The sequence below is a fragment of the Alternaria novae-zelandiae genome (assembly GCF_023758075.1).
Source record: "Alternaria novae-zelandiae strain BMP 2774 chromosome Unknown scaffold_17, whole genome shotgun sequence".
Classification (NCBI taxonomy): domain Eukaryota; kingdom Fungi; phylum Ascomycota; class Dothideomycetes; order Pleosporales; family Pleosporaceae; genus Alternaria; species Alternaria novae-zelandiae.
The window spans coordinates 213573-228582 of record NW_026056977.1 but is presented as its reverse complement, the minus strand read 5'-3'; the positions used below and the strand labels follow the sequence as shown (position 1 = coordinate 228582).

At 55.4% G+C, this 15010-nt stretch overlaps 4 protein-coding genes across 4 annotated transcripts; all 4 read right to left on the bottom strand.

Moving 5' to 3' along the window:
- Positions 1-7: 7 nt before the first annotated feature.
- J4E88_007885 (uncharacterized protein) lies at positions 8-1195 on the bottom strand (the record flags this gene model as incomplete). The annotated part of the gene is made up of 2 exons (XM_049401500.1): positions 8-383; positions 450-1195. 2 exons carry the CDS (start codon positions 1193-1195, stop codon positions 8-10), a joined length of 1122 nt encoding a protein of 373 aa, XP_049252573.1.
- A 944-nt stretch (positions 1196-2139) lies between these two features.
- Positions 2140-3282, bottom strand: J4E88_007884 (uncharacterized protein; the record flags this gene model as incomplete). Its single annotated transcript, XM_049401499.1, has 1 exon — positions 2140-3282. One exon carries the CDS (start codon positions 3280-3282, stop codon positions 2140-2142), a length of 1143 nt encoding a protein of 380 aa, XP_049252572.1.
- Positions 3283-4212: 930 nt separating this feature from the next.
- Positions 4213-8119, bottom strand: J4E88_007883 (uncharacterized protein; the record flags this gene model as incomplete). Its single annotated transcript, XM_049401498.1, has 2 exons — positions 4213-8007; positions 8057-8119. The coding sequence occupies 2 exons, from the start codon at positions 8117-8119 to the stop codon at positions 4213-4215; spliced, it is 3858 nt and encodes a 1285-aa protein (XP_049252571.1).
- Positions 8120-8586: 467 nt separating this feature from the next.
- Positions 8587-14858, bottom strand: J4E88_007882 (uncharacterized protein; the record flags this gene model as incomplete). The annotated part of the gene is made up of 2 exons (XM_049401497.1): positions 8587-9233; positions 9281-14858. The coding sequence occupies 2 exons, from the start codon at positions 14856-14858 to the stop codon at positions 8587-8589; spliced, it is 6225 nt and encodes a 2074-aa protein (XP_049252570.1).
- Positions 14859-15010: the final 152 nt, after the last annotated feature.

Sequence of the window (15010 nt, the reverse complement as noted above, 5' to 3'; positions counted from 1 at the left end):
CTACCTGTCATTGATGCAAGAAAGTGATGTATTCCGCAGCATCATCGTCCAGCCCACACAACTCGTTGAAGTTCCCAGCTTCCTCTCCCTTCTTTTTGGTTCTCTCGGCGAAATCTGCCAGTGGACAACTCTTCCCAGGGCCACTATCGCAGCCCGATATAGCGGTAATGCCGTCGTTGATGTTGAGTCTGACGAACTTCTCAGGTGATGATTCGCGTTTGGTCTTGCAGGATAACAGTTCGAAAATAATACGGCCGCCCATCGGCGACACCTGAGACTTCCGCCATTTGCGGTCGTGGGCGATGTGAGTGATGGGAAGGTGTTCACGGTCATTGATGACATCGAGCGCAGTCATGAGCGGCGCTATGTCACCGTCGTGGACACTTATCTTGAGTCAGTGTTGCTCGCCCCAATGGCTTGTAGTCTCTATGGTTCGAAGAAAGACTCACAAGCTGAAGAACAATGGGCCAGCGCTTGGGCCCTCAAGTAGCAGATTCGTCGTAGCATTCAGCCACAGCCACCCCATACTGGTGGCATACCTTTGACCTGGGCCTGCGCGATAATAATGCAGGATGTCTCGCGCATATTCAAAGCTGAGGAACTCGTCGCGAGTGAAGACATCACACCAGTCGCTGCGACCGCGTACTGTCGTCTCGAAACCACACATCTCCTGCATAGCGTAGATCTCATGGTCGTCAAAGTTCATGCCTGTCTGACTGAGTAGTCGCTCGCGAATGGGCGGCATGTATGTGGCCCGGTACTCGTGCATCAGACGATAGCCCTTCTGTTGGCCTTCAGCTTTGTCTTTCTTGTTGGCCAGGCATGTTCGTCCAGGCGTCAACGTATCTGCACCAATCGAAGAGTGTTCGGATATGACCTGAAGGGTAGCTGTATTGCTAGTGTTATAGTCGATGCCGAAGAAGCCTGCGGCGAAGTGCTTAGCTGTCTCGATAACACGATTGGAGTCGCTAGCCCAGAATGTGGTAGGCTTGCTGGAAGGGGTGAAATCAGCTTGCTCCAGAAGATGCTGGTAACGTGTACGCAGACGAATGCCGGTGGTGAAAGAGGAAAGTATACCCGCGAAAGGCCCAGTAGTTGTCAATTGCTCCAGCTGGGTATCGTCTGAAGACCAGAAGAGCTCCCAATTATTGAAGAATGCCAAATCGCCCTCAAAATTCTTGTTACTGTCTTTCATGCGCTGAACGACTGCTTTCTGCTTCCTACCCGCTTTCTTGGTAGGATAGCGCTCAGCATGCCTAGACATCATGTGGACCTGGACCACCTCGCATCCCTCCGGCGGAGCAACACCTCCGTCAACGACATCGATGATCTTTTCCACCCATGGCCCATTTCCACCGAGATGGTACAAGATATTCCAAGCTTTTGTTACAGCTCCTGCACCGAGGCCGTGGTCGATCTCCACGCCATCGCTTCGCTGAGGATGAAACCAACTATCCCAGCTCGAACTGTAAGGCTTATCGGCGCAGCCATCGCCAAGATATTTGGATCGAGATACTTCGATGTTTGATCGGCATGATGAAGGGCATGTGGTTAGGCCGAGCGCAGAGAGAACCAAATTCGGATACATGCTCTGCGCGATCGATACTACGGCCACGATGGTTGCTGTCAAGGCAACCCATTGCGACCGCGAAGGCATCGTGGCCCGGGAGAAGAATGTTGACGTGTGTTATGCGAAAGAGCGAGGATGATCAGAGAAAGTCATCTTCGTTGACGCTCGATGACAACACGGCTCGGGCGGTGAGACTCTCAAACGCTCGTTCCTGCCCAAGAGTGGGTCGCAGTTCTTGCCCCAACACTCCGTATCTCTTGAGTATATGCGTCGGCATACTTGCAGTTGCTTTTGGTAGGGTGTTGGCCCGGCTGTGGTGCGCAACGCTTGGTTCCTTCCAGTTGAGAAGAACGCGGGCGCGTCACCCACGATCGATGACGCAGGGCGCGTGGTGGGCCTCGGCACGCCGATCGCTCTCCAAGTTCGCGCCTTCCGCGTCGCTCCCACCGCGTACACAAACGACTGCACAGGTGCCCTGCAGTCTACAATAGTCGTGAGAACGAAGCTCGACGAGATATCAAGGGAACGTAGACTTCTGGGTCAAACATAAGGCAAAACTATGACAAAAGCTATACACTAATCTTCACTCTCAGCTTCTTCGCGACTTCCCGCACCTTCTCCACATCCACACTCCTCGTCTGATCCGGAACCACCTTCCCCTCGAAAGCGCCCCCAGCTTCTGCAATCAACGTCTCCAGCCCACTTCCACTAGCATACGACCAGAACCTCACATAGCGATCCACAAACTCCACCGCCACCTCCGTCCCAGCTGGTATAAATGCCGTCTCACCCGCCCGGACCAGATGCCCTGCCTCGCCGTCCACCGTGAGCGAAAGCGCCCCATCGAGTACATAGTACACCTGATGTATCTTTTCAAACACAAAACCCTTACTCAACACCGAGTTCTCCAACTCGCTCCCAGACTCAATACTCGTGATGGCAAAGTTGCCCGATGGCCCTTGGCTCTGCTTCATAGTGATGAAAGGCCTGGATAGCACACCCTCGAGTAAGAAACACGGCCCAGTGTTTGCTTTGAGAAAATACGCTTCCTGACCCTCTGGTAATACGCACTCCCCCTTTTCGAAATCCGCCACTTCTGCGCCCTGGAACTGCGGTTGGAAAACCACATCGAAACGTTCTTTGATCTCGCGTATCTTAGGTCCAAAAACAGCACCCGTATTCCTCTCGTCAAACTCATCACACAGCACACCGCCATAGTCTTCTCCTACGAACCGGAAGAAATCAACCCAATCCCCCGGCGTGACAAGGCCCATCGATTCATTAGGCCCTTGATCCAGTAATTGCGGCTGGTGCACCACGCCCGGTGGCACGTAAGCAAAGTCTCCCGGGTAGAGTATGCGGCATTTATCTCCAGCCCAGATTTTCAATCGTCCTTTTGTGCACATGAAGACGTCGTGGGCGTGGTTGTGGTAGTGGAAGCCTGGGGGGTCGGATAGGACGCCGTCTTGGCCGAAGACGCTCATAGCGTTGTTGGTTTCAGCGGCGGAGCAGAGGATGCGGAAGACGGCTTTTGTGCCGGGGATGGTTAGGTGTTCGCCTGTGTGGGAGGGGAGGAGGTAGGGTGTTGGTGCTCCGGCAGGGAGGGAGACGCGGGGGAGTTTGGTTTGTTGGGTTGCTGGTTTGAGGGGAGGGGAGGGAGGTGGCATGATGGAGTCGTTGCGGGAGAGGGTTGGGGCGGTTGTCGTCGCCATGTTGGATATTGACGTTGAGAGGGTTGTGCTTTGACGAGAGCTGTGTATGAAGCACAACAGTAGGCCGGTCCGCAGTATGTCAAGGGATATCCAGTAGAAGCCAGTAGGTCAGCTTTTATACAGCCACCAGGTAAACATTTACCCACACGTAGATCTCTCCTTCATACATACCCATCTGTACACCCCATCACAGCATAGCTAACACCATCGTGTGATCCACCATACATACTCTCTCCACAACAACATCTGCCGATAGATCTCCAGACATCGCTATACCTCCCACCTCGACCCCGGACAGCGGTGCGTATACGGAAAGCATACTACGCACATCCCAGTATGTGATGACTGATCACACCGAAAGGGAATACAACGCAAGACACACACCAACCACAGCAACGTCAAAACACGCTTCTCCACAGTGGTTTATCCACACACTCAGCAGTGAGGCAAAGCGCTTGTGCTCAAAAGAGATGGAATGAGACAAGTATAGCTAGCTTTCACCACGATGATAGGGCTGACGCCGCGGTAGCGTCTTGAGGTTCGGCAAGTGGAGAGAGTGTGCCGATGATATACCCTGTCGTGTCCCCAACTTTATTGCGACTCGGCAACACAACAAGATCCGCCGACTCCATGCATAACGATCCACGATGCTTTACGCGGGCCACATTCGGTGTCGCTGGGGCATCGTTCAATCTGCTCCATACATGTCGGTGAGATGATATTTTCGCACTCCGATGTCACCGATGACCGAGACTGCTTGCATTTACGAGGTGTACCGGGGCGTTCATGTCGTTTCCCAGGAGAGATGAAGCAGCGAAATGGATATCTACATTCATTCGGATATCAAGACTACATAAAACAACGTGACGACACCTCAACGCCTCTCCCTTTTTACCATACTACTACCGTAAATGCATCTGCTCATCCCACCTACTTCGGCCCACTCCACTTCCCACTGGGCCCGTTGCCCCTCCCTCTAAACCCACCACCACCACGAGCACCGCCTCTACCACGTGGACTCCTCATCTTCTCGACTCTACCCTTGCCTCCCCTTCCTTCTCCACCGCTGACATTACCGCCCCTTGTGCGTTCCTGACCTAGGCCACGCCGCTGGCTCTTTTGGCCGGCGCCGCCGCTCTTCACACCACCCCTACCCATTCCAGAGCCGGATTTCGCCTTTCGCACTTCTTGCCAATCAGCTTCGCCGCCGTCGTCATCCATGTCCATTTCGTCGTCTTCGTGTGTGCGCTTGTTGCTGAACTTGAGACGGCCTTTCTGACCTTGCTGGGCGGTGTCGCGGCCGCGGATGGCGTCTACGTAGGCGTTGATGCCGGCCTCGAGGGATGTGTTCTGGTCGTCGATGTCCATGAGGACGTCTTCGTCGGGTACTTCGTGCTTCTTGGACTTCTTGCCCTTTGCCGGGGCTTCCTCGTCCTCGTCGCCGATGATGAGCTTGCCGTCCTCGTTTGTGCGGGCGTTCATCTTCTGTGGCTGTTTGCGTTGGCGCAGGGGTTTCGTTGAGGAGATGTTACCAAGAGCGTTCTTAGAGAGGAGATCAAGCGGCTCATCCTCGTCTTCGATGATGTATGTGTTGCCGCCCTTTGCGCCTCCCCGCTGTTGCTTGCTCTGGCTCTTGACGAATTCGTCCTCAGAGTCGCCATCGCTCTCTTCGCTTTCACTACCGTAGACAGCCTGGTCGTACTCGCTCTCAAACTTGCCCTTTCGCTTTTCGGTGACCTCTTCACCATCCTCTGTAGCTTGTTGCTTCTTCTTCTTGCGCTGTTCGCGTGTCTTACGGATGTTGGTGATGAGTTTGCGGTCTTCGACAGGTGTGGCACGCTCGACTTCTTCTACGCCAAACTTCCGGACCATTCTTTCGACGATATGCTTGACCTTGGCTTTGAAGTGCGCCTTGTGTTCGTGACTCCAGACCATAAGGCTCTTCAGCAAGGTGTTGAGACGTGGTCGTACAAGCGATTCTGGTAGCGTGATAACCTCGACCTTGACGAAGCCGAGAACACTGCGTACGATCTCGCGGTTGGGGTTTTGAAGGAAGATGTCCATGAGGTCGCAGAGGTGGGTAATGGACTCCTTAGAGATCTGAGCGTGGAACTGGTAGAGGATGCGAGTGACGGCGGTGATAGACGCAGAGATCATGTGCGGTGTAGTAGCAGCTAGACCGGCCGACACCATGGTGAAGTACTCTTCAAGCGAGGCCTCAACAGTTGGCGCATCGGCGGGCATGTTGGGTACCTTGGCTTGCACAACCTGACCTCCTTCGGCCATCTTCTCACCCATAGCGACAAGCAGATTGTAGGCTGCCTCTCGCGCCTTCTCGTTTGTCTCTTTGGCAGAGATGACTACCTCGGAGAGAATGGCGGGGATGAAATGCAGATCGCTCTGAGGGAGGGATTCGATAACTTGGTACAGCGCGTTGAGTCTGTCGCGTCGCGCAGGAGCGGAAGCCTTCTCCGCGCTTCCTAGCAACAATTGTTGCAATTCACCGTTGCGCTCCTTCAAAGCTTCCTTGCCCATCTCGGACTCCGCAAGACGAGGAATGAGCTTGTATGCCTTCTTCTGCAGCTGGGGCTCGTTCTCTCTGTTGATCATGATTTCGGCCATGCGGAACAGTGAGCGGTAACTATCGCGTGGGAGGTACAGGGCGATCGTGATTATGAGATCCATCAGGGTGTGGCTCATTGGCGGCATCTTGTTGGGGCCCGTCTCCTGCTTCTGCTTAGCAGCCTGCGTCTGCGAGCCAGGCTCGGGCAAAGAAGCCTCAAGGTTAGATGCAACTCGCTCAAAGGTCTCCATGAGCTCGCGCTCGGGTATGATGCTCAGGTAAGCGTTGATGGTCCGGAGGATAGTGCCGCGATACTGTGGCAGAGTCTGGCTGTAGACGTTGAACAAGACTGCGAGCATGTTGCTGGCGAAACCGGCTAGATGCTCAAGGTTCTTCTTTGCATCGGCCTTGGATATCCGGGCTTGCGCGAGCAGATCATCGTCAGACTCCAACTCCACGATCGCCTTGTTACTATCAACCAAGTTCTGAAGAGCCCGGCAGACATCCGTTCGTAGATCAGCCTGACCGTAGAGCAAGTTTGCCAGCATTTCGCAGAAGCTCTGGTCGAAAGCCTCAACTAGGTCCAAAGGCAGGTCGCAGTATCCGGGAAGAATCGACCAAATCTGCTGTACAACTGTCTCGAACACTTTGATCTCCATTGTCTTCTCTTTCTCGCCGTGATCAATAACCTTCTGGTACAACTCCTCGCTCAACGGCACCATCTCGGTTCTGAAATGAGCCAGCTTGGTGTTGTGAACTGAATCGCGGAGAAGCGGCAGCATCCAAACTCTTCCGGTTTGGCCTGGGGGTGGACGCGGTAGGTTCAAAGGAAGAATGTCCAATACAACATCAGGGCCCATTGCGCTAATGGCTCTTGAGATGACTGAATCCGCCTCCTTCTTGCCTGCAAAGCTGTCGTTACCCCTCAGATCTCCAACCACCTTCAACACAGGCTTCAGAATGGGGTCTGAGCGCCACCTGAGAGTCTCAAACATGGCAGATAGCACGCTGAAGACCTCCATCCATGCCGCCTGGTATTTGACGCTCAACAGATCTTGCGCAATCTTGGCCACCTTCTCAAGTGTCTTCTCGTCGTATACGGAGGGCTCGAGGACGACGCTGTCGGGGACGAGGTTTACGAGGAAGGAGATGAGGCATTCGGAAGCGGAAATGCGGATGTTGTGCGACGAGGATGTGAGGAACTCGGCGATCATGGTGAATAGGTCGGGTAGCTTCATGAATGTTTCCTCTGGTTCAATTTGCGCCGAGACTTCGTATCCGCGCGAGATGACTGCTATCCACGGGGGAAGCAGCTGCGAGTCGTTCTTGGAGGGTTGTAGTTCGGAGATGACCTCGAGGAGCCTGGGAAGCTTAGCAGAAGCCAGTTCGTCGGCCATGCCGGCGAAGATGACCTCGAAGATCTCGAAAGCGGCCATGGTCAGGAACTCGTTGGTCGACTTGGAGATGTTCAGCAACAGCTCGCACAGCACGTCGATCTTGCTGCTCGGCCAGCCACCAGACGACGTCGCAATCGTCTTGATGAGCTGCAGCGCGTGGATCAGATCGGGGTCCTTGTTGTCCACGTCCTTCTTTCCCTTGTGTTTCCGCGCCTTGGCGGCTGCCTCTGCTGCGATGTCCTTGAGCATCTTCTGGGCTGTCTCAGCGCACATGTCGGCTGCCGGGTGGTCCAGCGCAGGGCTCGGCGGCGGGTTCGCCAGCACCTTCTTCAATGCTTCTTGCGCCCTCTTCCGCACTTTCGGCCTGTGGTCGACGGAGATCTGCAGCAGACCCGCGACCGCTCTGCGCGGGCTGATGGTCGTCTGCGGCAGCTCCCAGGCGCGCGCATCCTGCACGACCAGCAACGACTCGAGACATCCTATCGAAGACCGGATCAGCGGCGCATCGGCGTCCTGGGCTGTGAGGGCGGGGGCGAGGTTGGTGAGGATGTCGGTGAACTTGCTTCGCAGCAGCGGGGCGGGGACGTTGGGGGTGACGAGGTCGAGGAGGTAGATGGTGGCCGTCGCCGTGTCCTTGTTGGCGATGCCCTGCTCGGTAATCTGGCGGCCCAGCAGCGACAACAGGGCAGCAAAGTAGGCCGTCGGGGTGAACTCTGACTTCTGCTGGCGGAGCGTGTCTTCAATGGCCGAGAGCAGCACATGCGTCTGGAATGGTTAGGCTACAACGGCGCAGGAAAGGGAAAGCGCGACATACGTGCTGCTGGCCCTGCAGCTTCGGGCTGTCCCGGATCTTGGTCAGTCTCTCCTCGAGCGACATGACGGGCGTGGTTGTTTCTAGTTGACTGCGCTGCGCTGCGACATTTCACATTTTCGGCCTCGAAACTTTTTGACATGGCAGGGATCTTGCCGCACGCTATCGATAGCCCGCACGGCCCCCAGACCCCACCGGCTCCACCGCCTTCACTCACTGCACCCAGCACCCACGTCAGAGACATCGTGTCGATTCAAGTGTATATTGCAATCGCTGGCTTTTCGCAAGGTATCATGCGCTAATCCGCACACGAAGACAACTAGGGTATAACAAAAACATCGCCCCTCCTTGTACAAAATATGCGTGCCTCGCAGGTATCCCCGTACGAATGTGCCCATCGAACCCTTCAAATCGCCGGTAGGCCCCCTATAGTCCCAACTCTATTGAATCCAAAGCATTAGACAACGCGCAGGCTGCCGCGAATACAAGACAAGCGTCATGTGCAAAAGTGATTAAACAAAGAAAATAAAGCTCTACTCCTCCACCAGGGTATCATCCACGCGTCCCCGCACACTGCTCTTGCTGCTCTTCTTCGAGATGTTCATGAAGCTGAGCCTCTTCTTTACGCTGTCGGTCCGTGACGACAGCGACTTGTCGCTCTTCTGACTCTTGATCGTCTCTGGTCGCTTTAGGCTGGGCTGTCGCTGAAGACTGCCTTCGCTTCGATTTGGCGTAGACTGGCTGGGGAAGCTCGGTAACGCCTCTGGTTGTGGCGAGCTTGGCGTATGGTTGAGGAAGCTCAAACTCAGACGGTTCCTGGTATGCGTCTCCTTGCTGCGACTTCGTGATGACACTGTCGTCGAAGTGTCATCATCCACCGATGGCTTGTCAGCCTTTGCTTCCTTCTCTTTCTCCTTCTCCTTCTCGGGTTCACCCATGAGGAACTCCTTTGTCAAGAAGGCTAGACTCAGTCGCTTCTTGTCTTGTCGTGAAGCCCGACCGTTGAGTACCGGCGAGGCACCCCTGTCACCGTTGACCTGACTTTGGTCTGGCGTTGGGCTGGCGACCTGGGAGCGAGAGGTGGCCGCTGCAAGCCATGACCCAGTGGGCGAACGTAACGTGGGGGCCATGTTCGGTGGCAGTAGCGTGGATAGTTCGCGGAAGAAGGCGGATTCAAATCCTGACATAGTTAGTTATCAATCAAAGTGTGGTGAAGACAGTACATACGCTGTGTGAGGTCTGACTTCGTGGCTTGCTGAGCAGGCCTCACGTACAACGACAGGCAGCGACGGATGACCAGAGCGTAGTCAATCAGGGCAACCCGCAGTCCGTTCTCAAGCGGGTTAGGCTGTTGCTTCTCATCCTCGTCTTCCTCATCATCTTGTGCATCCGCGGGTGGAAGCAAGTCATGGTAGTTTGCAACGCAATCTTTCGAGTTCGTGTCCACGGCGTACATGAGTTCTTGCGTCAGTGTGTTGAATGTCGTGTCGTCACCATCGGTAATTCGTTTCTCAATAGCAAGCAGCTCCCCGGTCTTGCGTGATGTTCGCTCAATGGCCATTTGTAGGGGTGTGAGCATTACTGTACCAACCGCTACAATCTCGCTCCTCCGCAGGATTGTAGGGAAGTTCTCCGCTGTTGTGTAAAGAGTCTTCTCCGCGCCGGCGTCCCTGGCGTTGACAGTGGATGGTGACCGGCGAGAGGCTGATGTGAAGTGCGATGGGCGAGACAGCAGGTAGTAGTCCTTGACTGACTGGGAGACCTTGGCTCGTTGATAGATCGGATGAGTCAGGTCCTTCTGTGGGCTTACAGGGTAGATCTGCAGGTACTGCCCCTCCAGGTCTTGCCCGTCACCGGGGTTCACGATTTGTGCTGAAGGGTGTTGCTGTTGCATTCGGTCCGTGAAAGATGCCAACCGGTCGTTAGCAGAACCCTCGAAGATGAATTGCTTGTCCCGAAGCCCTGGTGGGAAGCCCAAGCCCTTGTATACCACGCGGAAGTAACGCGGGTTGGAGCGCTCGCCCTTTGCAATGTTCTCGTGGATTTTCGCCATAGCATGCTGTGTCCTGGCCAACTTGGCAAAGTCGAATACATTGTGCTCGTATTGCGCTGCAAGCTCCGTGTAGGCGGCCAACGCATTGTTCCATGACTGTCCAGTCTCGTAGTGATCGATCATCTGGAAGTAGAGCTGTTCTTTCCGCTCGAACGCAGGCTGTGGCGGCATGCTGGGGTCGGTGAGCGGATCTGTGGTCGAGTTCGGGTCCCATTCGTAAAGCTCGGCGTGCAGTCTGAGCGCAAGACCTGCCTCGGTGTAGTTTCCTGCATCCACTTGCAGTTGCACTAATTGATGCACATAGCGGATGTAGATGTCTTCCTTTTGCATGTCTTTCAGGAACTCCATAAGATGGAGAGTGTCCATAATATGGAAGACTTCGCCAGCCGCGTCCGTGCTATGCACAGCAACCAGGAGGTCCAGGAGTTCATCGATGGTCGAGATAAGGTCCTTCAAAGCGGCGAGTAACGGTTCTTCCGGATCTTGGGCAAGAGGCTCGAACAGTTCTACTAGCTCCTGGATAAAGTGCTTTTGCAGAACCGCCTCAGTCAGATGTTTGGTCTTGAACAGGTTGTCCAGGCAGTCGATCATCTCCGCTTGTATGAGAGCGAGGTCTTCGCTCAGCGTCCACTCGCTGATGATCATCGTTTGTAGAACCTCGATGGCTACACTGCGGAGACCCTCATGCACGCTGAGGCAGAGTTCAACAATGGGTGCGACGAGGCCTGGCACATATTGCACCTGGAAGCCGCCCATCTTCTCCAGCCCGTACTGGCCCTTGTCCTCTGCACTAGCCTCCCAGCCAATCGCTTCCCAACTGCGTTGTAGCAGATCTGCGCCATGTTCGCGGACATCGCCAGCAATTTTCCACACTGCGCGTCGCTTCTGCTCCGGGAAGGTCTCCAATGCAAGAGCGTCGCTACCGACAAGTTTCAGTAACGCGTCAAAGAACGCTCGCCACAGCTCTGTGTTGAAGCTGTCTGCCTCGTCGGGAAGAGGGAGGAAAGAGTCGTGGAGGATATTGAACAATTTTTCCAATGCGCGCATGGTAGCCTTGTGGTGATAGATGTGCACACTGAACCACGAGCTAGGGTAGGCTTCGCAATCCAGAATGGAGATGTAGACTTGCAGTACCGAGAACAGAAATTCTGCTGTTTCTTCCTTGGGTAATTCCGGGTGCAAAAGTGTGGGAAGACTAGACATTGCCGCAAGTACTGCCGATATCTCTGCCAGTGCTTCATCGAATGGAGTTTCAGCAGTCGCAGCCCGCGACTGGAATGGATAGCTTGTTGGGAAGAGAAGCGAGAGTGTCTTCTTGGCTGGTCGGGGGGTTGCCTGAATGGCGCGATATGAGTCCACAAGCTTTGGCATGTATTCACAAGCTTCTTTTCCTAGCTCTTCGACTTGCGACGCAACGACAGAACAGCAGAGACGAACTTGGTCCTTCCATTGATCGGTGACGGTCTCCACTCGACCCCAGTACGGGGCTAACCACTGGACAGTGCTTGTCAGAAGCATGCGACGTACTTCTGGAGATTTGAATATTTGGAGACCGGAGAGATGGTGGATCAGGAGAAGCTTGTACAGGATGAGCTTTCCCTGCACATTTGAGCAAGAATCCAGGAAGCCAGCCGTCAGCTTGAAGACCTCAGTCGCTGGCATGCACCCCTCGAGCTCCGGAAGCCAGGAATGCAAGTTCTGTACAAGGAGAGTCTTGGTACCGATGAGGACGGGCGAGGGGTTTCCCATGAGAGCCTCTAATGAGGTGAAGAGTACCCTCATCTCCTTGCTGAACTGAGTCCGGTCTTTGATGCCAATACTCTCTTCCTTAACCTTCTGCTTTTCTCGCGCATTGACCAGGAATTTCATGATGAGGTTGCCGACCTTGAAAGTTGCGCGCAGCCGTCGAGAGCTCTCGGAATCTGTAGGCTTGGCGAGCAGTCGGCCCAGACTTTGCATGAGACATGATGTAACGAGAGAGTGGAATGATTTGGTCCGCGCATACTGATCCACCAATGGCTCAAGGTTGAACCGTCTGTCGTGCACTATGCCCAGTACAATGACAACAGCATTGAAGACGAGATCCTCGTACTCATCGCTTCCGGCATAATGGCTTTGTATAGCGAACAGGGCGTCGAACACTTCGCTCAAGAGCTTGACGATCTCAATCTCCGGAACGAAGTTGAAACGGCGCAACAATCCTACAAGCTCTCCTGGCGGCTGTTCCTGCCATTTGATGAGACCGAGTATGGTCGGATCTTGGGAGTATCGGGTACTACAAAGGAACGTCTTGACGTGGACAGATGCCATTGGACCCATGACATGGTCATCCTTCTTCTTCGCACTCCAAGGTAGGCCAAGGTATGCTCCCTTTCCAGCGATCATGCCTGAGGTGTATTCGTCGTATCTGTACAGCGTCAAAGCATGGTCGCCATCGCGGGCGAAGGCATCCTGGTTCCAGAGGGGCATCCAGCAAAGCGCAAATGGAAATCCGGGGGCATCGGCAATGCTCATAACCAAGTGTGATCCGGGAACATCCTGGGGGTCGATAGCAAGCCGGACTGTCGCGTTCCATCCCTCGCCTCGCTGGGCTGCTGTAGTGCGCCATGCGGTATGGCCTGCACTGTTAGTTGACGGGTATATGCACCCCTCAATGCGCTCCCCAGAGCTCTTACGGACCTCTATGGTAAGCTGGAGGTTGGTCATTTGAGAGGTTTGGATTAGCGGGACAGTGCCAGTCTTTGGGTGGGCCAGAAAGGCGTTCTTTGGGAGGAAAGGCTCGACGAGCGTGAGGTAGATGTCGCTGCGTGGCTTTGTCGGAGCCCCCGAGAAACCAATCTTGCGACACTGCCTAATGTTGTGCAGCATCGTGGGGATCTTGGCGATGAGGCCCTCGGCGTCTGCATGGACGAAGGCTTTCATGTGTATGGTAAGTCGACTGATAGGCGCGTTCAGCTTGTATTTGCCGGTGGCGCTTGGGTATATTTCTGGCAATACGCTGTCCCAGCCGCCATCACTATCCAAGATATCTTCTCCAGGTGTTGCTGTGCTGTACATCCTGACGGTCTGATCGGCCTCTGACCGGGCTTGCAGTATCTGATTGACAGACACCACACCGACTGCGATGGATCTCTTCAGCGTCTTCTGGTCTCTTGACAAAGCGCGGGCTCGCGTGCTTGCAGTCGCGGAAGAGCCTGGTCTCGCATCGGATGTCTGTGTCTGTGATCGGGACTGTTCGAGGCTCGGGCGATGGCGTTCATCCGAAGAATCTGTGTTTCGTGATTCGGTGTGTCGGGAGTTTGTTGACTCCTTCCGCTTGGAGCCGAACATGACGCTGCGCCTTCCTCCCTTGATGCTGCCCTGCTGGGAAGGCTGCACCGACCCCTTGCCTGGCGGTGTGTCCTTGCCCGTGCCTGCCTTCTCGGCTGCAGCCGGCGAGCGAAGTGGCTCGTTTGTCATCAGCCTGAAGACAAGATACAGAGTAGTGCCGGATCCTGCGCCCTCACCAATGTCGGTCAAGCTGAGATCCACAAGCAGTGCGCGCAGTTTGTCATTGCTCAGGGACACGGCTGATCCATCTCGCCCAGTCAAGTCGAATGAATACGCCTCGGAGAGTGGTTGTGGCGCTGATCCCGGCGTCTTCAGGCACAGGTACATGCTGATTTGAGCCGCGCCATTGACGACGTCTCCCGTCACATGTTTCAGACTGACGAACAAATGGTTTAGGTTGTGCTCGTCGACATGGGCTGTTGGTCGGCTGTCCAGTAGGCTCATCATCGACTGCAGTTTTGTGACTTCGATGGCCGAGTCGTCGCCCGTCAGGATGCGGCCGCGCTGCGAGGGGCTCCGTACGATGACGTCTCCGCAGAGCATCTTATTGCCTGCCACAAGGTCCCAGACGGTCGCCTCGCGTACCTTTTCCAGCTCCTTGGCCGTGAGAACCTTGTGCAACAGCTGGCGGCGCGCCGTGTCCAGGCGGTTCACTAGCCGTGACATCTTGTCCAACGAGCCATACTTGCGTGCCAGTAGCAGCTCGTGCACCTTTGTGGAGTGCCATTCGCGAAGGCAGGAGGCGATCTCGTCGACCAATGGCTCCTGGGCGGAGGTGGGTGTCTCGTCGCCAATCTTCAGCATCGGTACTGGCGCGGGCGGTCGTGGAGCGGTCGGGTCGGATATGGGCGAGAGCGGGAGCATCAATTGCTGCAGATGCTCTTCGCGCGAGGTCCACTGCGAGTGGGTGCTGCCCGCGCGCTTTCGGGCAGACCTGTGGCGTGAGAGTGGGCGGGCCAGGGACGAGGGCAGTGCAGAGACGGCATCCGTCTTGGAGGCTCGTCGCGCATTCGGGCCAGAGCCTTTGGCAGAGGGAGAGGTCGCACGTGTGCTTTCGGTGGGCGTGACGATGCCGTTGGTCGGATGCGCGTAGTGGCTGCCACGACCCGAGTCGTGTCCAGCGTCCTGGTTCGCCGTGTCTTTGCTCTCGCCCAGGACTTCACGCACCTCGACGCACGATCGCGGGAATATGCCAGAGAAGACGCGTGCCTCGAGTGTCTGGCCCTTCACGCTCGTCAGGCCAGCCAGCAGCGAGGGCGGCGCAACCAGATATCCTCGATACCATGATGCATCCTGGCCGCCCTGCTCAATGATGTACAGCTCGTCACCGATCTCGAGGGGCAGGTCGGCGGGCGACGAGGGCTGGAAGGGGTATATGCATATTGCGAACGCGATGCGCGGGAGCGGTCTCCAGCTCGGCATGGCACCAGACGTGTCGGGCTATATTGGGGGGAGTCGGCGACAGAGCATCACGAGCAGTCGACGGTAGGATGTGTTTCGGGGGAGCTCTTCCAGAGAGTTTCAGATACGGGTGTTGGAGGGCGCGCTGCTCAAGGTGCCCCTGATGAGATTAC